The 27,394-nt window shown below is 31.1% G+C and overlaps 1 protein-coding gene across 9 annotated transcripts in view; it reads right to left on the reverse strand.

The window, feature by feature from the left end:
• Positions 1–27,394, reverse strand: part of LOC132745206 (coiled-coil domain-containing protein 60-like) — a 59,017-nt gene that overhangs the window by 24,136 nt on the left and 7,487 nt on the right. For 4 of the 9 annotated variants that reach the window (XM_060734044.1, XM_060734047.1, XM_060734052.1 and 1 more), the window contains exons 3-13: positions 24,786–24,863; positions 22,978–23,054; positions 22,146–22,215; positions 21,256–21,380; positions 18,587–18,727; positions 15,701–15,910; positions 15,157–15,261; positions 9,666–9,762; positions 8,136–8,192; positions 5,575–5,592; positions 336–459 (exon numbers count right to left, since the gene is read on the reverse strand). In XM_060734044.1, coding sequence (XP_060590027.1) covers positions 336–459; positions 5,575–5,592; positions 8,136–8,192; positions 9,666–9,762; positions 15,157–15,261; positions 15,701–15,910; positions 18,587–18,727; positions 21,256–21,380; positions 22,146–22,215; positions 22,978–23,054; positions 24,786–24,863 — 1,102 coding nt within the window. Of the gene's footprint in view, positions 1–335; positions 460–5,574; positions 5,593–6,922; positions 6,947–8,135; positions 8,193–9,665; positions 9,763–15,156; positions 15,262–15,700; positions 15,911–18,586; positions 18,728–21,255; positions 21,381–22,145; positions 22,216–22,977; positions 23,055–24,785; positions 24,864–27,394 lie in introns of all 9 variants that reach the window. The other 5 variants (XM_060734051.1, XM_060734053.1, XM_060734049.1 and 2 more) reach the window with 4 other exon arrangements.

The following is a 27,394-nucleotide window of genomic DNA, read 5'->3' on the forward strand; positions in this document are numbered from 1 at the left end:
AGCCAGTGTATGATTCATCTTCTTGCATATAAAATAAAAATCATACTTCAGAAAAATATTATGGAAACAGAAAGACAGGTTTTAAATTCCAGCACCTGAGTGTAAACGATAGATAATCCTATCTAAAATGCAAGAAAAAATTGTCCTTAACACAGGACTGTTTTTGCTTTTTTTTTGGAAACAAAAATGTCCAAGTAGCTAGGCTGTGACCATGATTTTCCTTATTAACACATCAGTTTGTAGTAATCGTTCTTTATTTTTCTTTTTGTAAATTTCAAACCATTGTCTACAAATTTAATGTGTGTCAAGTCAAAAATAAAAGAAAAGATTCATACCTGTGTTACTTCCTTGCACGCTCCCAGTGGCCGAGGATTGCGCCGAGTTGCGGCCAGCTGTATGCATTACAGGACGTCGACGGTTCATCAACAATCTTTGAGTTGTACTGAGTCGTTTACTAACCTAAAATTTACAATTTCGTTCTAAAATCAAAATCAAATTAAAATTTATTTACTCAGTAATTGGCAAAAATAATTATGCCTGTTGGCCATCTAAAAAATATATTTTATTTAATATATAAACTTCTGACTTGTTCCAAAAATTTTAAGATTAGATGTAACACTGTACCGCAGAGTTTTAAATAGTACATATATGTCAATATTTCAGTAGTTTAATTAATGACTAAATAAACACTATAACATGGAGTAATTTGTCTTACTTAATATTTATTAATTGAATTTCACTGAATTCCATGATTATATTACCATTTCCAAAAAATTAACATAAGATACACTGTACCTTAGAGTTTAAAATATCAATATTTCAATAATTTAATTAATGATTGACTGTACCATGGTGTTCATGGTCTTACTTATTAATTAAGTGAATCCCGCAATTTTCTGCTTAATTCAATGATTGTATTAAGTTTAAATGGTCATTCAGTTGCTTTTAAAAGTGACACCACCAAATTAATATACCAATATAGTGATAAAGTAGCATAAATATTTAAGTGTTAACCGGGACTCTTTGGTCTTATGCTGTACTGTGAGGCTGGTAATGCTTATAGTGACTGCAATATCAGTTTCTGCACGGTACATGGTTAAAATTGTTAAATTCCTTGAGAAAATTGACTTGTTCGACCAAAGGAATATATATGATTAGAATCATAGCTTTTAAAGCTGTCAAATTAAACACTTAAGACATAATTGAGCCGCATCAAGACAAAACCAACGTAATGCGTTTGTGACCAGTGTGGATCCAGACCAGCCTGCGCATCCGCGCAGTAGGATCAGGATCCATGCTGTTGGCTATCAGTTTCTCTACTTGTTATAGAGTTTGTAAGCGAACAGTATGGATCCTGATCAGACTGCGCAGATGCTCAGGCTGGTCTGGATCCATGCTGGTCGCAAACCCATTATGTTGGTTTTGTCGCGACGCGGCTCATATTTTCTATACAAAAATCTTTTTGTATACCTTGTAAGTTGAATATACATTTTGTATATATGATGTTATACAACCAATTACGGCATACATAAAATAATGTTTCAAATATCATTGAACTTGCCCAAAAATAACACTTCCTGTTTACGCAAGCAGTCAATTATCATGATTTGTACATATAAACAAGAGCTGTCACAGGAGACAGCGAAGCTCGACTAATAAAATACTGGACGCAGTAAGGAGGACAAAACTATGAAAGAAAAATCAATTATGTATAATTATGTATTAAGTTATAGTAAAAAAATAACATTTGTTAACATAAATTCCAAGATCAAGGGGAATAATTCTAGAAATAGTCATGCTAGAGTTATGGACCTTGCAACACAACATTTGTGTAATGATAAGAAATATATATTTGAAGTTTGAAGTAGATACCTTAAAAAATAAAGAAGTTATTATATTTCTTAAAGAAAATCCTAAGTTCAAAGAGAGATAAATCTGTAAATATTGCTTCAAGAGTTATGAACATTGTCACATAAAATGTAATTGATGATAAGGAATAAGTATTTGAAGTTTGAGGTAGATACCTTTTAAAATAAAAAAGTTAAAATAAAAATAACATTTTTCTAGAAAATAAATCTAAGTTTATTGGGAGATAATTCTTGCAATATTGGTGCTAGAGTTATGAACCTTGTCACATAAGATGTGGATGATAATAACGTAAATATATTTGAAGTATGAAGTTGATCCCTTTAGAAATAAATAAGTTACAGTAAAAAATAATATTTTGTATGGAAAATTCTAAGTTCAAAGGGAGATAAATCTGAAAATATTGGTGCTAGAGTTATGAACCTTGTCATATAAGATGGGGATGATGATAACGTAAATATATTTGAAGTATGAGGTTGATCCCTTAAGAAATAAAGAAGAAACAGTAAGAAATAGTATTTTTTGATGAAAATTCTAAGTTCAAGGGGAGATAAATCTGAAAATATTGGTGCTGGAGTTATGAACCTTGTCACATAAGATGGGAATGATGATAAGGTACATATATTTGAAGTATGAGGTTGATCCCTTAAGAAATAAAGAAGTATCAGTAAAAAATAATATTTTTTAAGGAAAATTCTAAGTTCAAGGGGAGATAAATCTGAAAATATTGGTGCTAGAGTTATGAACCTTGTCACATAAGATGTGGTTGATGATAAGGAACATATATTTGAAGTTTGAAGTTGATACCTTAAGAAATGACAAAGTTATAGTGAAAAATATTTTACTGCACCAAAACTTTAATCTAAAATCTGGACGCGGACGCGGACGCGGACGCCGACGCCGGGGCGAGTAGGACAGCTCTCCATATACTTCGTATAGTCGAGCTAAAAATGATAATGTACGTATTATACTGAAAATGTCCTGATAAATTACTCATTCTTTTCTTTTCAAAAGACCTTTTCAAAAGTTCAGTCTAAAAGTCAGGTTTTCAATACACTGCAAAACAGATAACAAAGGACTTTACGCTTCACAAATACAGGTGAACTTGAATAAACAGGTGAGTCTACAAAAATACTCAAGCTTACATGTGATAACAGTCATACAATAATATACATGTACATTATATACCACTCAAAATTTGATAGAGGTTATTGCAATTTTGTCCAATTTTTATAACTACATGGTAAAAAATAGTAAACCATTGGTAAAATATTGCACACCAATAACACAATTACTATTTTCTCCAATTTTTAATACATGTACTAAATGGTGAAAAATTGTTATTGGTAAATTGGTGCACCAATAACACAATGGAGAACACAATGGCTCAAAGTGAATTACTATGTCCTCCAATTTTTAACACTAAATTGTAAAGAATTATAACAAATGGTAAAATAAGGTGCAACAATAATACAATAGAGTACACCATGGCTTAAAGAGAATTGGTTCATCATGGAATGTCTTTAGTACCATAAATAGTCATGTTGATAGTTTTTAGTATCGTACATATGAATTAATTATATGTGAATGTTGTTGATATTTATAAGGAGAGATACATGATCCAAGATGGCATATTTATATATAGCAGATAATAAATTGTTCTGGAACAAAATATTATTATCAAACATACATGTATACTTGTTCATACTAAATTACTAAGTCTTAAAAAAACTCAATCAACATTTTTTTTTTTTTAACAGAAATGTTTTACAAGAGTTTCCAAATGATACATTTCTATTCTTTTTTATCAACATTTTGAAATATTTACAGAAAATGTGCCCATTGTAGACCAATTCACTTTAAACATGGAACATTGTTGATCAAATATGATATGCCAATGGTAAAATAAGGTACAGGGAGCAGTCTGGTAAAATACATGTATGCATATAATATGAACACAATCAGTTCAAACAATGACCCCTATCATACTTTGTTTAGTATATAAACATTTAACATATCATAAACCCCTACCCTGTTGAATTTCTACAATGGTTTTGCCCTGCTCAGAAAACATTTGAGTCTACAGAAATTAGTGCTCTTAGACTGCAGGAATAAATTTTCCGAGACTGTAGAAATAAATTTTCTGAGACTGCAGAAATAAGTTTTCCGAGACTGCGGAAATAAGTTTTCCGAGACTGCAGATATAATTTTCTGAGACTGCAGGAATAAATTTTCCGAGACTGAAGAAATAAATTTTCCGAGACTGCAGAAATAAATTTTCTGAGACTGCAGAAATAAGTTTTCCGAGACTGCGGAAATAAATTTTCAGGGACTGCAGAAATAAGTTTTCCTAGATTGTTGAAATAAGAGACTTCAGAAATAAGCGTTATGTGACTGCAGAAATGAACAAAAAATGGCTGTTCCAAGACTGCAGAAATGAACAAAAAATGGCTGTTCCAAGACTACAGAAATGAACAAAAAATGGCTGTTCCAAGACTGCAGAAATGAACAAAAAATGGCTGTTCCAAGACTGCAGAAATGAACAAAAAATGGCTGTTCCAAGACTGCAGAATAGGATGACTCTAATCAAAAATATATTAAAGTCTGTGTTTCTTGCACTCAAAAAGGTTATCAAGTGGCAACTCGTTTCAGGAAGTACATGTTTTTGTTATTGTAGACAAATATTTAAGTCACAGTTTGTACTCACTGAAGGGGTCATGACCGTTAATTGTCCAGAAATTAGATTCAATCAAGTAGGTTTAAATACATGATTGTGTTAGATATTACAGGTATCATTATTAGACAATTAGACATCTTATAGACCTTTACGCTATTATGGTACATAGCATTTTAACACGGCTTGACATTGACGTCACTTTTGTTATATTTTGTACATTTAAAATTAGACAAGGAAATATGAATTAACGAGTAATACACGTCAACACCAGAGCAAGTTTACAATATTTTATTTGGGTCTACTAGTTTCGGTCTATACAACCTTCATCAGGACAATTTTAATAACAATTTTGTCTCTTAAGGTGGTAAAAAAACGGCTACGTAATATGACGTATGTTACTAAATATAGATATATTGTTACTTTAAAATTAGAGTTGAAAATACAGTCATTGAAATCAGACGTTCATATTCAGTAGTCATCCCTACAACATGTATGGTGATTCCAACCATTTATCACGTTCAGTAATGGAAATAGTTCATACAAAACAATAACCGAACAAAAAGTTAATACAAAATTAGAGAGAAATAAAACACAGCATAAAATAATTCTTTTCCCCGCACAATTTTTTTGTTTTTAGTTTTTACTGTTAAAGCAGCATGCCTCCAGATTAATGCTTATTTTCATAAAAAATTTGAAAATGTTAAAAAGAGTAACCAAACAGAAGCAATTTACACAATGTCATTATCAATGGCACTAATACAACCTACGATTAATACAAAAAGTGGTCAAAGTATTCAAAAATTGCCCTTACTGCGTTAGTAAACACAGTAGAAATAAAGTTACACATGATGAAAATTTAACTTTTAATCGCTCATAACATGTAAATTATTACTTGTATCTTTCCATTTTTCCTAAAATCTACATACATTTTTTCACAAGTTGGATTTTGTTGAAATATGTTTGATAACCTCAGGAGGCATGCTGCTTTAATAAGAATACCCAAAATAAGGTAGAAAATGTTACTTTGTTACCTCTGCCATGGTATATCTCTACATAACAATCAATATATAGCCAATATTAATGACTTATTGCTCTTAAACTTAACGAACTTAAGTAAGGTACTATTCTACTTAAACTTATCAGTCTATATAATGTTAAACTGAAATGTTATAAAGCTACCATAAATATGCTAATTTGTTTGAACATAAAATGAAATAAAAACCAAATCCTGCAAATAAAATAGTGGGGAATTTTCACACAGGCAGAGTAAATATATGTTTTTGTACAGGTAATATATATATATTTGCAAATTTACAACACAATGATCAGCTGGGGATGGACAAATATTTCACAAGGAATCTTTTCTTTTTTTGGGGCCGGCCGGGGGCTCTGATTTTTTATTTTTATATATTGTGATATGACATTTCTTATTATAATTTTAGTCATTAATAAAATAGATTTACTTTTAACTTGTTATAGAAATGGTACAGACGAACCTTTTTAGAGAAACACCCTTTGGAAGACAAAGATTTTGGTAGTTTTGAGAGGGGTTGCTCTACAGAGGTGGCCACTGTGTAGAGGTTGCACAGTATAAAGTTGGCCACAGATTTGGTTTATTTAACTTTACTTAAATGCTTATTTAGACTGAAAACAAATGTTACTTGTTAAAGGAACTCGACTGAGGTCCAAAAGCCTTAAAACATAAAATTCAAATTTCTAACATACAGTAGATCAACTGCGGCACTTCAATCTTTTACCACATGAGCATATTGCAAAAAATGGCTGTTTTCATTGAAAAGCCTCCAGTTACAAGTCCCCCTCATCTCCAAGAAATTTTTGGACTTGTAATAGGCTAAAAATTGCCTCAGGTTGATCTTAAGGTAACGTGTAACCAACTCTGAAAAGCCATTGACTCTATCTCAATCCATTGAGTAGTTGCAGCACTTTGAAATCAGTTTTGATGGAAAAATCAATGCAAAATAGAGATTTTTGGCAATTTTGAGATGTCCTCCTTGTTGCCATGGTAACAGGAAATTTAAGACTGTGTATGCGGTTACAAAGGCTATGGTCCAGTCAACATTTGTGCCAAGTTTGAACAGTATTGAAGCTTTTCTTTGTAGTTTCATATGAATTTGAACATGTAACAGGAGGCTTTTCAATGAAAACAGCAATTTTTCACCAAATGCTCATGAAGTAATGGATTAATTTTGTTTTTTTCTGCCAATATTAATAATAAAAATGCTAGGTACAAAATTAATTTAACTGTCTTAATGGATTTTGGCCATTCTTTGTGAATATCATCAGAAACTTGAAAAGTCCAAACTAATAGATTGTCCATCCCCACTAACTGACCAGTACAGTACAACACCATTTTGTTACCTTGGCCATCAAATTGAAGGAGGGCTGCATCCATATAGTATACAATAAGTCATAATATATCAAACAGGTGAAAAAAATAAATACTTGACACAGCCTTCACCATTTTAAACTGCTTTCATTTCAGCTCATGTCATTACTTATTGTTTTTTTTATACATGTATGTATTTCATATCATTTAACATTTACACAATTGGTAGTACTCAATACCATTTGACATTTAAACAAATTTTTGACATTTGAACAAATTTTTGACATTTAAACATTAAGACTATTATTTAACATTTAAGCAATTGCTAATTCTCAATACCATTTGACATTATACATTTTATTTTGACATTGAAACAATAATACTTTTATTGAATATTTAATCAATTGTTAATGCTCAATATCATTTGACATTAATTTTCAACAGCCACTTGTTACTAAAAATAATTTGACCTTTAAACAACAGAAAGCAACATACATAATTATTTAACATTTAAAAAAAGAATTTAATAGCAAATGATAAAAATAGTTTTTTGTTTTTTTCTAGGATTAGTTTTCAATTAACCGATTATAAATAAAATCAATAATAACATCAATGTGGTATAGTGTATTTTTTTTGTTAACTAGATTAATTGATGGATTGGTGCGAAACAGATGTAACTCCTTCATTATGTAATATGAGTTACAGCTGTTTTGCACCAAACCCTTGATTTACGTATTTTATATCTCAGCTGAATAAATCATTAAAATCAGATCATCGTTTTTGCTCCGATACTCTTCACTGTAACCTAGCGAAGGGTAGTGCTTAGTAATGATACTTAGGAAGATTAAGATAGATCTATTTAGTAATTAATGCAAAAAAAGGGTTGCTTAACAAAATGACCTTTAGCATTTAACTAACAGAAAAAAAGTCCTTGTTTATGTCAAGCAACATCATTATCTTTTGAGATATTTTAAATAATGTTCAAAACACTAACTACCTATAATTTTTTGTGGAAAAAACACTCTCCCCAAATACCAGCAATAAAATAGGTGCAAAACTTTTTACTACTATATAAATAAAAGTGGTACAAATTCTTAAACATACACCATAAACATGGATAAAAAAACTGTTCACCATTTCAAATATTACAAACATTTTCAAACCCTAAACATTCACCATATCCAATGATCACCGAATTTAACATGACGAAAAAATTCCCTACTTTCACCTTGAACAATAATTTACCTTTTTCGAACTACTATTTGCATTTGCTACAGTCACTTTTGGAGATATATTAACTTTCTGAAATTATCATTTTATTTATAATAAAATCACATGTAACTTAAATACCAAGAGTTTATACCTATACTCATCTCTACACAAGCATCTCACATTTTCAGAATAATACAATGTATATATATATTACAGCTGCACAGACAAAATAATTGCAACCCAAAGTGTTTCTGTTATCATTATTATAATTTTAGGGATGTAATGACCCATTTCACTTTTTACTATTGTGATAAAACAGCAATTCTAGCTCCCTATGTGACCTTGACCTACTTTCTTGGTCAACTTTGTGTACCAAAATGACACACCAAGTCTGATATTGTACAATCAATGGATCTAACAATGCAAATCATTGGAATTCTTCTGTAATTTGGATATGTAGGATGTGTAAAATCAATTCATCCTACAATAAAAGTAACTGAAATTCACCCATGACTAAGTTATAATTTGGCTGACCTTGATGACCTTCAAGGTTTCTTCTTTTGTGTATTTTAAGGATGTTTGACTTTGACCCTTTTTTTAGAATTTTTACCTTGATTTTCATTCTATATAAAAATGAAGAGGTATTTTCTACACTAAAAGGCAAGATCCCTCCTATTCTGTTTCAGTGCCAGAGAAAAAGTTTAACCAATAACTTTGATGAAAATTATTTGACCTTGACACACTGTTTTACTTTAAAACATTCTGGAAAATTGCACGTGCTGTATTTCAGGAATCACACTTATAACCTTGTGCTACTGAACTAATTTTTTGTGGTCTAAATTTTGTGGTTACGAAATTGCGTGTTTTTTTTCACAATGGACATTTTTGAAGGTATTTTAATTTGTTGATTTTCTAGTTTTGCAAAATAATTAAATGCAATTATGCAATGCAAAATAATCTGACAACCGGTGAAATGAAATTGTGTTGGCTCTTACATTCATGGATTGACTTATCCATGAAAACCACGAAAACTAGTGACTCACATATATTTATGAATTTGCAGTTACGTACTCATTACATAAACTTAATATCTGCTTGAATATTAAATAACAAAAGTAAGAAAGAAAATGATATAATATAAATGTTAAATACCGTAAAATTCCTATTAATTGCCCCCGGGGCAAAATTTTTTCCAAAAGAGGGCTATTATTACAACACAGTTTTTCCTAAATCCAAAAATCCCTGTAAATACATTAAGTGTTAGCAAGTGTTGGAAATAACTTTAAAAAGTGTTAAGATGTTAAAGTTCATATAATACATATTTGTGTTTACAATAAAATAAAATGGATTCTGAATGATTTGAATAAAATTATGGCTTTAATTCTGAGTTCAGCACTGATGAGTAGATTTTTTCCTTATCAAAAGGCCTGGGGGCCTTTATTAGGGGAGGGGCGTTTATTAGGAATTTTACGGTATATGTAGATGATTACATTATTTTGTTAAATTTCAAGACATTTTCTTTATTTTCATGCATACAATGTAAAGACGTTAAAACATTCTTACCTTAGTATTGTCCTTACTGAGAAAGTTTACCCAGCCACTTTCAGTTGCTTTGTCACGCATCAGTTTTTTGGGTTGAGCCCGGGAGCCTCCTATATCTCTGCAAAATTAAGAATTAAAGAATTAGGTTAACATTAAAGATGCAAAATTTTGAACTTAGTTAATATACAGAATTTATTTTAGTTTGTGAAGAAAGATATAAGCTTATAGACACATTCTCAAATCTATTCCTGAAACCAACCAGAAATGAGCAATGGGTGTAAAGTTTCTTGCTCAAATAAACAGAAGCTTGCCTCTTATAGGGTTTAAATCATGCAGCCAAAGAACCTGAAATTACAAGTGCAACGTGTCAACTACTCGGCCATGCCGTAACTTAGATATCAATTTTATCACTGTCAAGAAAAGCGAGTTATTTAGAAATATCAGCTACTGAAGATTTATCGTTATCTTGAAATTTTGTATACATTGTAATAAAACGTATGATCAATGCACATTAATGAGCCGTGTCACGACAAAACCATCATAATGGGTTTGCGACCAGCATGGATCCAGACCAGCCTGGAAACCATGCTGTTCGCTATTAGTTTCTTTACTTGTTATAGGGTCTGTAAGCGAACAGCATGGATCCTGATCAGACTGCGCGGATGTGCAGGCTGGTCTGGATTCATGCTGGTCGCAAACCCATTATGTTGGTTTTGTTGTGACATGGCTCATTTCTTTTTTATCCCATACCCTGCCTGAACTGACAGTAATAAACAGTTTCCACCAACATCCATGCAGTGTGGATCAGACTCTATACTGTTGGTAGCTAAGCTTTATTATATTTTTTTGTATTTTTGATATTGAAATCCCTTAAAGCTGGGCAATTTAGAAGGTTTATGTAACTTATGCAAATTCAGTAAGTTAAAGGTCATGTAAATATATTCATGTAAATATTACTTTATATCATAAACACATTCTAGAAAAAGAAATCCAAACACTTTAAAATAACAAAAAAGATTTCTTCTTATTATTTTTTTTATTAATTATTTTTTTGATTGTATTAAAAAAATTTTTATGTTGCACCAACACAGTATAAGTCATGTGGCGATTTTCTAGCTATACTGGTGGAGGAAGACCTTAGGCTCCCCTCCATGCATTATTTCAGGCATGAAAGGGCACCAGAGTAGAAAGACCAATGTTCTGTATGCTAGCTGGATATAAGCTTCCGAAAGGAAAGAATCTAAAGTACCTGTAAGGATTTGAACCCACAGGGGTAAGGAGCAAATGATTTGAAGTCATCAACCTTAGCCACTAGGGCCACAGATGACCCTAAAAAATGTAAGTACAAGTCTTCTAGAAGTACTAACCCCAACCCTTGACATAGTGCTAAATATTCTTAGAAAAAAATAAGCTTAATATGATAAAAACTGAGTTATCATCCAAGGAGATTATGTAAAATAAAATATAATCAAAGGGCCACAACTTTAACTCCTGCACCAAAACAAAAGAAAAGAAAACTTAAAACATGTCCATAAAGAAAATCCTTTCCTGTAATTTCAAAGTTTCTCCTATCATAATAATATTAACCCTTGAACCTGGACCACTTTAAAACTTTTTTTTTAACCATTCATTGTTAAATTCACAAAGATGCAAATAGCATATAAATTTGAAAATCAATGATTCCAGCACAATCAGATTGTGAGGTATGGTGACATATTCTTACAATGGCAACCATTGCTTATCGCCAAAAGCCTACCAAATAATAATCATGGTATTAATTTTTATACAGGGACCAATTATTATTTGCCACCATTTTGTAAATTTTTATTCGTTTTCTTGGTTGGGTTTAATGTTGCACCAACACAGTATAGGTCATTATGGTGTCTTTCCAGCTTCACAAGTAGAGGAAGATTTCAACCGCACCTCCTGAACAATTATTTCAGGTACAAACGGGCACTTAAGTAGAACCACCAACATTCAGTTAGCTAGCTGGATAACTTTTAAGCATGAAAAATCTGAAAATGCTGGTGTGACTCAAACCTACAGCGGTGAAAGGCAAGTGGTTTGAAGTCAACAACCATAACCACTCGCCCATGGACGCCACTAATTTTTTCAATGTTTTTACTAAGACCCATTTTTATGCAATGATTCATTTTTCAAAAGACTACCATACATTTCATATATAAAACTCAAAAAAGAAATTATGAATATCAATTTCCTCCACAACAGCTATATAAAAAGTGCAAATATATATATAAAACTATGTAATACAAATATCACCGTCTACAGCGATTTCACAATAAGTTTAAAAAAAACACATGTACTTAAAGCAAAAGTCTAATAAAAAACCTTTACAACATTAAAAGTGTTGTCTAAATTCAACTCACTATGCACCTGTGTTTACTAGAAATATTTCTGCAATACAAGAAATAATATCCAGTGCCAAAGAGAATTACAAACTAAATATAATTATATATATACATACATTTCCAATTGTGAAGATTAAAAGCTTAAACTGTAGAATTTAACTAATAAATGTTAAACAAATGATAATGTTTATGATCATGTCAAACAGAAATTTCTTACTAAAAGGGAAAGAGATAAGAATGTTCATTTAACAAAACAAGAAGTGATGATATCCTTATGCTAAATAACATGATTATGGCTGAAGGTAATGGATGACCCCTGAACCTGCACAATTGTCATCATTGTATTCAATGCACGTAAATCAATAAAGGATGTAAGAGTAAATATGTAAAAATCTATTTTTAACACCAGTGAACTTGACCCCAGTGATCCCTAACTCCACCCAAAAGCTAGAGGGCAATCCGAGGTAGATATCTACAAAATATGAAAGACATTAGTCATTTATTAAGGACTTATTATGAGCATAATTGTAAAAAATCTATTTCTATCAGTCTTGTAACCTTGACCTTGACCCAAGTGACCCCTTTTCTCCACCCAAAGTTATAGTTCCAACCAAGATATTTACCTACTAAAAATGAAAGACTTTAGGCAGTAAAAAATGGAAAAGTACCTATTGGGACCTGTGACCATGACCTTAATGTCAGACTGCCCCATTTAAACTTAAAGTTAGAGGACAACAATAAATATCTACATTTCCCTTCAAATATGATATAAATTAGTAAATAAATAAAAGGTGTATGAGCAAAAGTTTAAAATCCTATTTTAAGCACCAGTGACCTTGACCCAATTAACCAAAGTAAGAAGACCTCAAAAGGTATGTTTCTACCAAATATGGAAGACATCAGTCAATGAATAAAGGCTATAAATTATAAGCCAAAATATAACAAATGTTAAGTATAATAAAGGGAGATAATTAAAAATTAAAAAATCAAGTGAGGTAGCATTAATAATCATGGAAACTCACTTCCTCTCTCTAGTCTCTATGACTTTGAATCTGTTAATAAAATTCTTTTAATAGTTTTCAAGCTATTCTCCAGAAAAAACATTATTATGTATTATACATGGAGAAAATTAAATAACTAATTAATGCAGAGTTATGGTTCTTTGACACTGCTTTTTCCCTTTCTAGTCTCTACAAATGTGTGAAGTCTTTGATAGTTTAGTTTAATCATTAATTATATTATTTAGCTGGATTGCGAAACAAGTTCTTGCAACCTATAATAATCACTTTCGAGTCCGCTTCCTGGAACTAACCAGTACTGGTGTCATATGAGGAATCATAATAGTGACCCGATTAGGGCTCGAATCCATGATTCCGGGGTTGAGAGGCAGAGACCTAAACCACAAGGCCACCGCTCCCCTTTTACACTCCAGACAAGCTTTATAAACTTGAGAGAGATAATTCATAAATATAGCAAAAATGTAAAAAAAAAAACTGTTATTTTCCCATCAAGATGAATAATAATGATCAGCGACTTTATGCTCCCTCTGTGGAGCAAAAAATAGCTTTGAGGAAAGAAATAGAAAAAAGTTTAAAATTTCTAAACCAGAATAGAACAAAGATGTACTTACTTACAACAGAACAGACTTATACTTAAATTTAAAGTAAACAAACAGAATTAAACATATAAATGAAAAAAAACTACAAGATTATCGCACCTAACAAGTTTTACATTTAGCAATTACAAGAGATTTGTTTTCTTACATTGAACTGAAAAAGAGAAAATTATATTTTTACATTTAACTAAAACAAAAAAATTGTTTGTACATTGACCTTAAAACAAGAAGAAGAAATTTTAACATCAAATTAAAAAAAAAGATGAGATTTTCTAACAGAAATAAAAAGATAAAACATGTTATTTACAATTTGAACTATAAAGGGAAAAGATTTTTTTTTTGGTTTAAAATTGCCTATAAGTGAATGGCTCATACACAAAATCATTGCTTAGCAGATAAAACACTACTTAAAATGGAAGATTAAGTCTGATAATTTGTTCTGTAACATTTTATTAACATTATTCATGTGTGTAAATTAACAGAGACATTCTTTTTTTAACAACTCTTCCAAGAATCGACCACAAGATGATTTAACCAAAATAATTGTACTGTTGATGAATTTTATGAAAATATTTCATAAGATATCATAGTTTTATGCCCTTTAACATTGAACCAAAAACGAAAGAACTTATGCTGAAAAAAAGGGAAAAGGGATCACTTTATACAAAATATAAATAGACCAAAGAAGTTATTTTATTTAGATATGCTCACTTAATAGAGAAAGATTTTCTTACAATGGTGTTTTTTTTCCAATTAATTAGGGAGAGGCCTTAGCCTCTTGTTTTTGAGATAAAGTCTCTTGATTTTGGAAAAAGTCTCTAATTTTTGGAAAAAAGTATCACTAATGCTAAATTGGCAAAAAGGGGGGGGGGGGGGCGTAAATTCAGACTTTGGGAAGATGACATGAATTTAAAGAAATTTTCAATCGGGAAGAGCTAGGCCTTTTATAGGCCTCTGTTACATAAGGAGAAAAAACAATGAATTATTTATAATATCATAAAGATCACATTATATTATATAAACATAACACAACACAACATTAACAAATGAACATAACATAAAATAACATATCATAACATTACATAATAGAACATATAATAACATAACAACATGAACATAACATAAAATAACACATAATAACATATAATAAAATATCACAACATATATAACATAACAAAACAGCATTAACATAACATAACATAAAAACATATCATTACATAACAGCATAACATAACATAAAATAACAAATCATATCATATTATAACATAACAACATAAACAAAACAACATAACATAACATAACATACATTGACATAAAAGAATGGAGAGATCTCTAGCAACTTATTCTTTACAAAAAAAGAGGAGGCAAAAATACCAACTTGTTACATAAAGATAACATTATGCAGAACTTGCTATAAATGTCACAAGTGTGAATGTCACAAGTATGAATGTCACAAGTGTAAATGTCACAAGTGTGAATGTCATAAGTGTGAATGGTGTGAATGTCACAAGTGTGAATGTATACTCACGTTAAACTCCAGCAGGACATTATAGGTGTCATCGGTGATGGGGGGTCTGTGCTCATAGCTTCCAAAATCCAATGTAAAACACACAGTTGTCGAAACAATGCATCCCTGAATGTTACAATGATATTATGTATAGTACAAGTGTCCTATTATAAATGTTATACATTATTAGTTATAGCCTAAAGAATTTCGACAGATTATATGGCCCTATATAAATTGTTGTTTGAAAATATAACCTAATCCTCTAAATTCCATGGTAAATCATCATTTAAATAATATATTAAATATATAATTATATTATTATTTCTAGGAATTTTTGTTTTGGTTGGGTTTTATATTGCACCAACACAGGTCATATAATTGGTGACTTTCCAGCTTTACTGGTGGAAGAAGATGTCATTTTAATAATTGAATCTTTTTCTTAAATAAAAGAAATATTTAACTTATGGCTTTGTGAAATCATCTTCATTAATTAAAACTCCTGCATAGTGAGTTTAACGGTAAAAGATGCAAAACCCTACAATTCCATTACATTTAACACACATACCTAGTGATATCCAAATCTGGCTCGCTGTCGGCTACAGATTCACGCATTGATATATTTGCGGACAGATTCGTATGCTGCGGCGTATAAGGGCGTGGAGTCTCTTGCTTCTTTTTACGTCTGCTGACAGGGCGGGAGTATGATGTCATCTCTGATGTCACCATGGCAGAGCGAGCACGCTGATATTCCTCCTCATGTTCAGCAAGTGCCATTCTATACAAAAATATTTAAAATGTCTACAGAAACTTATATAAGAGGTTCACACAACAACATCGGAACAAATTTTATTCAAAACATACAATGTACTATACATTTGTAGTTTCAGTTATGCACTCCTTTACCTTTTACAAGGTGAAATAAAAAAAAAAGAAAAAAAAAGAATGACTGGATTCAGTATCACATTATTCCACCTTTGTCTGTTGAATCCTGAGACAACATTTTTGTCAATATATTATTATTAAATAACAGCCACCAAATTCCTAATCTATTTCATGTACAGTTATGTACGGTCATGTACAGTTAGTGCATGAATGACTAAATGAAAGATTATATAGACAGCTTAAATTTCTCAAATCACCATCTTCTATCATTTTTAAATCAACCATATTTTCATGATTAAGCATCAAATACAAGATGTAATATAAACAACGAAAAATCTTAATTTCATGTAAATATATTTAAGAGAATATAAAAAGTCATTAATAAATACTGGCTAAAAGCTACTGATTGGTATTAAAGGTAAGTGCAACTGAAATCCAGTTACAGGTTCATTCCGCAAGTATGCAGAGTTAAATCCTCAGACCACTTATATTCAGAATTTAATCTTTATGCAGGTGTATTCCACAAATACGTAAAATTAAGTCTACATAGTGCATGTATGTCAACATACAGTGGATTTTTTTATTATACAGAATTACAAAAATCTTGAGGATATTCCTAAATGATTAGTTTATACAAATTTATTTTAGTTCGATTGTGTTGGAAGCTATTATAAAGCAGCGTATTGAAACACTCTCCAATCTGTTCCTGGAACCAACCAGTACTAAGCAATGAATGTAAAGTTTCTTGCTCAAGGAAACAACAGCTTGCCCCTGACAGGGTTTGAACCCACGTGGTCAGCAATCCTAAGATTACTAGTCTGACATGTTAAGAACCTGGCCATGCCGCCATTCAAAGTGATTCCAGCCGCCATTCCTTAATAATTACTTAAGTTTGCTGTCAGTTTCTCTATTTGTAATAGGGTTGGTAAGCGAACAGCATGATTCCTGATCAGACTGCGCGGATGCGCAGGCTGGTCTGGATCCATGCTGGTCGCAAACGCATTATGTTGGTTTTGTTGTGACACGACTCAAATGATGAATACTTACTGAAAAGTCCATTAACACAATTAGCATGGTAACAGTTAAACAATATGAACTTTTTTTTAGCAATGTGTTTCCATACTGAGTAGCTTTTTTACAAGACCAAGAAACAGCGAAACCACAGTATAGAGAATTTTTTTTAAAGTTTGATCAGAGTTGAAAAAAAATATGAATATAAAAATTGGTAGAGTAAAGAGAATTGTTATTGAAAAAATAAAAAAATATTCATGAATAATATAAATGGTTGATTGATGAGATGTACATGTATTTCTGAAAGAAAAAAATTACGAATAAAAAAAATGTGGGGTTACCATGGTTACTTTTTAATTATTTTCCCTTAAAAATGTTTTTTTGCCGTTCTTAGGTCATTTTAAAGTTGAAAAGTACAAATTTTCTGTCTTTGCTTTTGTGAAAATGGCAGTTCTGTAAGAAATATCTTTAGGCCACACTAAATTTAATTCTTGGTCTACCTTATACTCGTGAGTGAGTGAAAAGAATTTTTTTTTTATTAAATTCATTACTTAGATGAGCAAGTGAGCAAAAAAAAAATCTTTTTTTTTCTTATTCCTAAGACAGCGAAAAAAATGTTTTAAATAGATTAAGTCTAGGTTTTAAGTCAAGGTTTTACCCCTTTTACATTTCAATTTTGAAAAGTTCCTGATTTGGTTAAGGTTAAGTAAACCAAAATAAATTCCCCAGTATCTCATAAATACAGGAACTTTTCAAAGAAAATCGTCATTAAGTACAAAGGATTGTTTTATGCACTTGATATGGTTGCATGGGCAAGATTGATTATATATGAAGCAATATGCTCTCTCACAAAAAAAAAAGAAATGTCGATCCCTTTATTATCAGGTGTCCTGAATTAGCTAATCTTCAATTTACAAGAAATAAGACTGTTTTCGTAACAATTTCTACTAGTAAGTCACGTTGAAAAGACTTATATTTTTTTTATATAACCCTCGTTGAATTATAAGTTGCTTATGATTATTGAAAACTGATCATAAATATCAATATTTGCATGATTTTATAGACATGTGTTACAATATATATAAAAGGTGGCTTGATTTTTACAGCCTGAGATTTATACACTGAGACGAAAATATATCAAACAGAAATCATGAAATACAGCCAAACAGATGTATGTAGATTTTTGACCACTTATATAATGTCAGGATGATGTTTAAATATACATAAACCTTCCTATCAAAGGCAGTAATTTATAACGTGTAACAAACATTTCAAATTGTTTACAAAAAAAAACATGCTATCCAGAATGTATCTAGAATAGTCCTATCCATTTGTGGGTTCTGAACATGTTATCATTGGTTTCCAAGTAAAATAAATTACAATAATCTAGACCACTAAGCTCAAGAATCGATTTGCTGACATAATTATCTTAAGGGTTATAGTACAGTAAGCAAGGTCGGTGTGTATTCATATGTTACAATAACACAAATTAAAAAAAAAACTTTTCAGCAGACTTTATGTAACAAAAAGATAATTATCAAAAAAATATAATACAAACCCAGAAAATGTAATGATTTCTGGCTCACGTTCTGGACTTTGGTCAGACTCAGACCCATTATCATTTACAATACCCAGCTCTTCATCTGTGTCCATCTGCTGCTGTGTTAAGAATGTAGGGGGCGCCACCGGTACCATATAGCTAGCAAAGCACCATGGGATATATACATGTGTGTGATTATGATTATGATACAGAAGATTAATTGTCTCCCTAAAAAAATGATATTTTTCTTAAGGTAGTTGCCTCCCTTTAAAATATTATCATAAGGTGGTTGTCTCCCTTTCAAATGATATTTCTCATATCATAAGTTATAGAAAAATAATGATATTTATTTTAAGGTGGTTGTCTCCCTTTAAAATGTTATTACAAGGGGGTTGTCTCCCTTTCTAGTTTCATTTAAGGTGGTTGTCTCCCTTTCAAATGATATTCCTTATATTTTAAGTTGGCATACAGTTTTTGTGTGTGTGTAGATATATTTTAGACTGAAATATAATAAGGTAATTTGAAAAAGAAAGTTTATCAAAACTTCATAATATAAAGGCACATTATGCCTCAGAAATCCATTTTTTTTCTCTTTATTCTTAAGAAATGTCAAACAATGGGTTTAAATTGCTTTGATTATGAATTCCCAGCATGTTAGATGTTAAACAACTGAAAAAAGTAGCTTTTTACCTGCAGTTATGTGTCATAAAGATAGTAAAATGTAAATAAAGTAGTATTGTGACTTTAATACAAAATACTTACAATTATACCAATTGCTAATATAGCAACAGAATCAAATGTTTGTTATGTTATAATGGCAAATGAGTAATAAATGTTTTGGAAACTGTAACAAATTACCAAAGTTTTTGAGAAATACAAATGATTGCATAACTGAGGCATAATGGGCCTTTAAGTATTCGAAAAAAATTCAACCACCAGTCTCATTAAAAAATAATCATCGTGAAAGTTGAGATTTAATTTGTGAATCATTTTTAACAGGAGACAATTAATGCATGCAATAAGATTTGCCACATCATGAGAAAAATGGACCAAATACTCAAAGAGTACTGGAAGTAATAATACAAGTAGAGTTAGTAAACCAGGAAAATAATAATATCTGTTGTGTTTTAGTTACATATATGGTGGTGAAAAGCTTATACTGGTATTTTCTAACAGTTAAACTTAGCACCAGTAATTGATATTTTATTTATACAATTCATAGTATTACATGAGATCATGCAGATTGGGAATTGGCAATATTAGCTTTAAAATCTCTCCGTTCACAAAAATATATAACCTAACGATTTATAAAATGACTCAAGACAAGGCACCTTACTTTGTTATTTGAATCCTTTTACATGCCAAAGAAAACTTTTGTCTAAAAATCTATTTTAATTAGTGCCAGTATGAAAATTATTTAATTCATATACCATACTATTTCCCATGTGAATTTTCAAAGGGCCAAGAGATTCATCCTTTCTCATTTCACTAACTTAAGGATTAATGACCTTGACCTTTAATGACAATTAACCTCCTTCAAAAGTAATTGATATGTAATGACCATATGACAATTTTAAGGCAAACCTATTTATTCATAAAAATAAAAAGGATTGACCTTGAAACTTAATTTTATTCAATACTTTCTACTTTTCATCTCACTTTTGGATAAATGACCGAAGACCTGTCTGTTGCAAAAATGACCTTGACCTGTAGCAATTTTAATACAATGACCTAAATTAAACACTAAGTGACCTTGACATTTATTTAATCTACAATATGACCTTCACAATAGCTTATTATGCAAAGCCTAACATGTCACTGGTATAGGAAATTTTGCTGAAAATGTGAAAACAACCTTGTTTTCATATTTCGTTGGGTTTTATTAAGTCACAGCAACACTGCAAATTTAAGTCATGTGACATTTTATCAAGATTTACTAGTTGAGGAAAACCACTAGATCCCTTTTTGGGTAATACTAGGCTCAAGTGGGAAGCAGAGTAGAACCATGGACGTTCAGTTTAGCTAGGTGGACACCAGTTCCCCGAAGGGAAGCATCTGACTACACTAACAATATTTGAACCTATATTGATGAAGGGCCGGCAATGTTTACAACTTGACGACATTATCTTAAATGAGTGTGCATGAAGAGAAATGTTACAATAAACATCTGACATATGAAAATATAGCTCATCTAATAGTCATACACTAATGCCACTGCAAAAAAAAACACCACCAATCATTTTCTGTTAATGATATGCTTGTACAGGTAACCATGTAATTATATAATCATCTTGGATATGGAGTTAAAGTAAAGGACCTGGTTTTTTTCCGGTAAAGTAGAAACCAAACCTTATAAGTTCATATAGATTTATTACACTTATGCCCACCTAAACCATTAAGGCCATATAAAATCTAATGTAAGTTTGCTGTCTCCATACTTAATTCAAATGTAACACAATTACAATGGATAATACAATTACATTTTTCATAAAAAAATAGATGGCCACTTGTAAACCAGTATTGACATACTCTATAATTATGAACTAAATACATCATAAGACTCTTTATTATTCAGTCTGGAGATAGCTAACAAACATTCTCTTAGAATTGTTGTCGGCCTCATAAAACCATTATAAATGATATTCCTAGCATGCACACGAGCATACAAGGTGACGAGGGTAACCTACTTTGCTAGATCCACATCACTGTTCATATCATCATCCGTATCATCGTCGCTCTCCGTTTTTGGTGGCTGAAATTCATTGCGTAACTGTTCTCGACGTTTTCTTATAGCCTCCTCAGATGCTTCTTTCTGTAGTAACATCATACAAGTCATCATAAAGATATTCATACAACTACATCAAAAATATATTCATACAACTAACTACATGATGAAATAACAGTATACAACTACATCATCAATATATTCATACAATTACAGCATAATGATATTCATACAACTACAGCATAAAGATATTCATACAACTACATCATGAAGTAACATAATACAAGTAGATCATAAAGTAACATCATTCAACTGCATCATAAAAAATATTCATACAACTACATCATGAAGATATTCCTACAACTACATCATAAAAATATTCCTACAACTACATCTTATTGATATTCATACAATTACATCATCATCATTAAATCACATCATAAAGATATTCATACAACTATAACAAATGTGCAAGTCCATGTAAATGATAAACCAGGTTATGTAATATTGTAAAATCTTTTTTAAGCCCAAGTGACCTTGAACATTAATTGACCTGAATTCCCATCCAACTTTGTGTTGCTCCCTGACTCATGTGCATGGTTAATTGTACATATTGTAATTACCATGTATTTTTTTCTTGTATTGTATTTGTATTGTATGTAAACAGAGAATATGTATATATAGAAAAGGGCAAATGTTAAAACAGCAAATATGTAGGATATGAGTCAAAAAACAAATTGTTACTATTTTTAGAAACAGTATTAAAATGACTGATAAAGAAGGAAGTACAAACTAGCAACTTTATATGCTTTATCAGAACTTTTTGGAGAATATAATAAATTGGAGACTTACTTTATGCTGTTTCTCTTTGTCTATCAAATCAAACAGACCATGTCCGAGGCTCACATTTCTGATCATGTTCCTGGAATATCAAATTATGATAGGGTTCAATACACAAGTATGTAGAGAATATAAAGTGAGATTATAGAATCGTTAAAGGGACTCCACCGAGGTTCTAATATAATGACATAAAGAAACTGGATATATTTGGGAACAATTTGAAGAAGGCCTGACCTCAGTGGAGCTCCTTAAATAAATGTGTTCCCTTGTAATATATCATTATATACAAAAAGTTCAATAACTGACACACGCCATGACAAAACCAACATAATGAGTTTGCGACCAGCATAAATCCAGACCAGCCTGATCAGGATCCATGCTGTTCGTTATCAGTTTCTTTACTTGTTATAGGGTCTGTAAGCGAACAGCATGGATCCTGATCAGACTACGTGTATGTGCAGGCTTGTCTGGATCTATGCTGGTTGCAAATGCATTATGTTGGTTTTGTCAATTGGCACGGCTCAAATTTAGTTACGGAGCTATTATGAAATGACATATATGTATAATATAAAGTGATAAACTTACATGATTCACAGAGAGATAACTATAGAAAGAGAAATCAATATCAATATGGTTGTTTGAGATGATTTTTTTTCCTTTAACTTAAAAACAGAATGATAATAATATTTGATATAAGCAAAAGTGATTTTGCCTCATAAGGTTCATAAGGTTCTAAAATTTAAGGTTATATTGTTTTTGAATTCTTCATTATCAAAATGATGTAGTAAAAGAATATTCTGACTGTATCTAATTATTTAACATAAAAATAACAAAAACATTTTACCTTCCATGTACAACAGCCTTGTTGAGAGTATTTAAATCTTTCCTTGATCTCCGTAATACAAACTTTGCTGCAGTGAACTAAAACACAAAATACAATAATCTAAGTTTGAAAACAATACTTTCATTAAAGGTGCATTAAAAAAGTGAGGTGTTAAAATGGTTACCTTAATATGTAACTGCACAAAACTTTTAGTCACATGGTATATGTACACTTAAATTGAAACTAAAAATAACTCCAATTTGGCCAATGGGAAATTAACATTACAAAAACAGTTTGTTTGTTTGTTAATGTTTGATTGGGTTTTTAATATGTCATATCAACACAGTATAGGTCATATGGCGACATTCCAGCTTTACTGGTGGAAGAAGACCTCAGGTGCCCTTCCGTGCATTATTTCAGGCACAAATGTGCACCCTAGTAGAACCAGACTATCCGTAACTTACTCCAGGATAGCTTCCTCATATGAAAGAATCCAAAGTCGATGTCATGATTCAAACCCAAAGTGGTGAGGGGTAAGTAGTTTGAAGTCAACAACCTTAACCACTCGGCCACAGACGCCCCCTACAAAAACAAGAACTGTCGGAGGACAGTAACGCTCCACTATTCGAAAATTTGTCACAAGGGTGTTTCATTGAGTATAATAATGCTTACCTATATGAATACATAAAATTGTCCAAAAAGGTACAAACCCTTCAAGTTTCAATACATTCCCTTTAGTAGTTATGGAGATACAAGCTTACACACAAAAATTTAACCAAGAATTTATGAATCAAAAAAGGGGCATAATTATGCGAAAAAGTAAATCAGAGCTATGGGACTTGTGCCAATCATCTTAGATAATCACAGACAACAAGAGTGTGAAGTTTCAATCCATTCCCTTCAGTAGTTATTGAGATACCAGCTTACATACAAAAACTTAACCAAGAATTTCTAAGTCAAAAAAGGGGCATAATTATGCAAAAATGCAAATCAGAGTCATGGGACTTGTGCCAATCATCTAAGATAATCACAGAGACCAAGTGTGTGAAGTTTCAATCCATTCCCTTCAGTAGTTATGGAGATACCAGCTTACACGCAAAAACTTAACCAAGAATTTCTAAGTCGAAAAAGGGGCATAATTATGTAAAAAAGCAAATCAGAGTTATGGGACTTGTGCCAATCATCTTAGATAATCACAGACAACAAGAGAGTGTTAAGTTTCAATCCATTCCCTTCAGTAGTTATGGAGATACCAGCTTACACCCAAAAACATAACCAAGAATTTCTAAGTCGAAAAAGGGGCATAATTATGTAAAAAAGCAAATATTAATCAGAGTTATGGGACTTGTGCCAATCATCTTAGATAATCACAGAGAACAAGTGTGTGAAGTTTCAATCCATTCCCTTCAGTAGTTATGGAGATACCAGCTTCCATACAAAAACTTAACCACAGGGACGCCGACGCCGACAAATGGGTGACTGCATTAGCTCGATTATTCTGTGAATAGTCGAGCTAAAAAAAAAAAAAAGAAAATGCTAAGTTACAAAGTTTCTACCCAGTAATATACCATATAAATATATTTTACTGTTCAGCCAAAAAGAAATGAGCCGCGCAATGACAAAACTAACATAGTGCTATTGCAACCAACATGGATCCTGATCCATGCTGTTCGCTTACAAACCCTATATCAAGTAGAGAAACTGATAGCGAACAGCATTGATCCTGATCAGACTGCACAGATGTGCAGGATGGTCTGGATCCATGCTGGTCGCAGATGTACTTTGTTAGTTTTGTCATGGTGCGGCTCAAATGTAATAAACTGACATACAGCAGGTTTAGGTGCTGTATCTTTCTTTTCTTCCTCTTCATCGGACTCATCAGAACTGCTGGATGAACTTGCATGTTCCTGAAATATACATTAGAAAAAATCTATCTCATAATCTGCCATTAATGTCAATCCCTATTCCCTAAAGCAGGGACATAGACATGTATGCGCATCAAAATTGCAAGAAAGATGAAAAATGTTTAAAAAAAAGAAAAGGGGTAAAGAAGAAAATTAAAAATAAAAATTGTTAAAAACTGGGAGCTGGAAAACTCTGAAGGTGAGACATAATAATGTTCAATGCAAGCTATGTCAAGGGCAACTGGTGGTTCCATTGGTATGCCGTCCTTGGGAAGAAAGAGAAGTTATAATAGTCTGAAGTGGCTGTGAATTACATATAAGAAAAGCTTAACCATGTAAAGGGATAGTTCATTTCCTTATATTTTCTCAAATTCAAATTTATCTTCCAATCTTGACAGAGAGCATTGATTTGAAAAATCAATGCTTTTTAGATTAAAATGTACTGTACATAAAAGTTTCATTACAAATTTATATGACTGTTGAGTTAAATTTTTGTGCTTTCATTGACATTCCTCAGCTAAAAGGATTGTGTGGTATGATAATTAAAACTTATATTTGCAGTAATGTACGTACATCTTGAAGTTAAACATCAATAGAACTTCGATATATATTATCAGTTATAAAGATTTTTTCACAGTTATAATTTTGCTGTATAAATCAGGTTTTATTGGAAACACATGTTTATATAAATATGGTCATATAACCTGTCTAGAATCTTTATAACAAATTAATAATAAAGCTTAAGAATTTTTTTTTATTCATATATTGGCAACTGTCATGTATAATAGAGACTATTGAACGAGTGTCTAAAGCTCAATACTGAATTTATTGAACGAGTTGAATTACAATTGTAAGTAATATCACGCAAGCCTCTGGCGACCATAATATTATTTTATTCAACAAGTTCAATAAATTCAGTTATGAACCTACACAAATACAATATTCTTTTTATCACATACTCAAAATAAAGACTGTTCAAAGTAAAAAAGATTCTTTTTCAATTGATGCCCCTATAGTGATGCTCACATTTAGCGCGTCTCTACACTATGTGTAACGCAAATGATGTCATGTCAAAAATATATGCAGTACCATTTTTACGGAGTCGCAAAAGCTGCACGGGTATGTGATAAATAGTATTTATAAACATCATGATTAGCCAATGAAAAGAGATGTTACAAAAACTTAATGTGCAGTATCACAGAGCTATATTTAAATGGAGAGGTCAAGCTCATGACATCATACAATTAAAATCTGTATCAGGAAATCGGCCTATCACACGTTCACATTTTTGCGAGATTTTCCGAGACATGATATTGGACACAAGGAAATTTACTTATATTGTACGCGGCCATGTTATCAAATATTTATGGTAATCAAAAGAAAATGCAAAAAAAAAGGACTTTCAAAAATGAATGTAAAAAATAAAAATAAAGATTAAGAAGATGTAAATTATTATCAGTAAAAATGTAAATGAATTTGGTTACATAAGATGGCAGAAATTGATCAACAGCAAGGGCCAATGAATCTCGTGCAAGGAAATGTGGGTCAAGATTGTAAAATGTTCTATTTTTAGAGCTTGAATCCCTCTGTTATAATATTAAGTCTCTAATATTGCAGTATTATATTATTAGTTATAAAAGAGCCGTTAAGTAAACGTTTTTAAAGCAAACAGCAGTTTAATTACGGCCATATAACCCATCAGAAATATTTATAATGAATTTATAATATAGCAAGCATCTTTTTCTTTACAGAAAAAAAATGAGATTTCGTCATAAATTGTCAACAGACGTGTATATAAAAAAAACTATATATGAATAAAGCTTATCCAATTAAAAACCATGTTAAAAACATGCAGTATTATAAGTATATATATATACATGTACATGTTTGTGTGAGTGTGTAAGCTTGTACACAGGGTTGTAAAGCTGCCAAAAACTCATGATTAAATCGCAATTTGCAATCTGTAAATCAACAATTTATATCTACAAATGTCAAAACTTTAAAGGAAATTGACATTGTATTTTCTTACAGGTAAACAAATAAGTATAACATAAACAATACCTACTTGAAACAATCTTTGATAAATGTCAGATAAGCATATATATTAAAGATAAACTAAACACTGTATCACTAACAAAAGGTCTTATCTAAATTCTTCAGTATAAAGTAAGTATGTTTAAATAGCTAGCTGATGAATTTTTTTAGGGTATACATTCTGTACAAGGACTTGATTTTATAATGACTTGTTCAAACTTACACATAACTTGCGTAGGTAAGAATTTGCCCACTAACAAAATTCTTATGATTAAGATATCATTTTATCATTAACAGATCTGTACCATGGCAAATGGACACTTTTTAAAACTTAAATAAAAAGACACTCATAGAAAAATGAACAAAACAGATTGTCGCACCAGTACTCCTTCTTTTAGTTATTCAATTTTAATTTAATAAGTTTATTTTTTTCTTTTAAGCATCTAATAATTACTTCATACATTTTAAGCAAAAAAGTTTCTCTCCTTATTAGTTTTCTA

Source organism: Ruditapes philippinarum, unplaced genomic scaffold, assembly GCF_026571515.1.
Source record: "Ruditapes philippinarum isolate M1 unplaced genomic scaffold, ASM2657151v2 ctg3393_1_1_1_1, whole genome shotgun sequence".
NCBI classification, from domain to species: domain Eukaryota; kingdom Metazoa; phylum Mollusca; class Bivalvia; order Venerida; family Veneridae; genus Ruditapes; species Ruditapes philippinarum.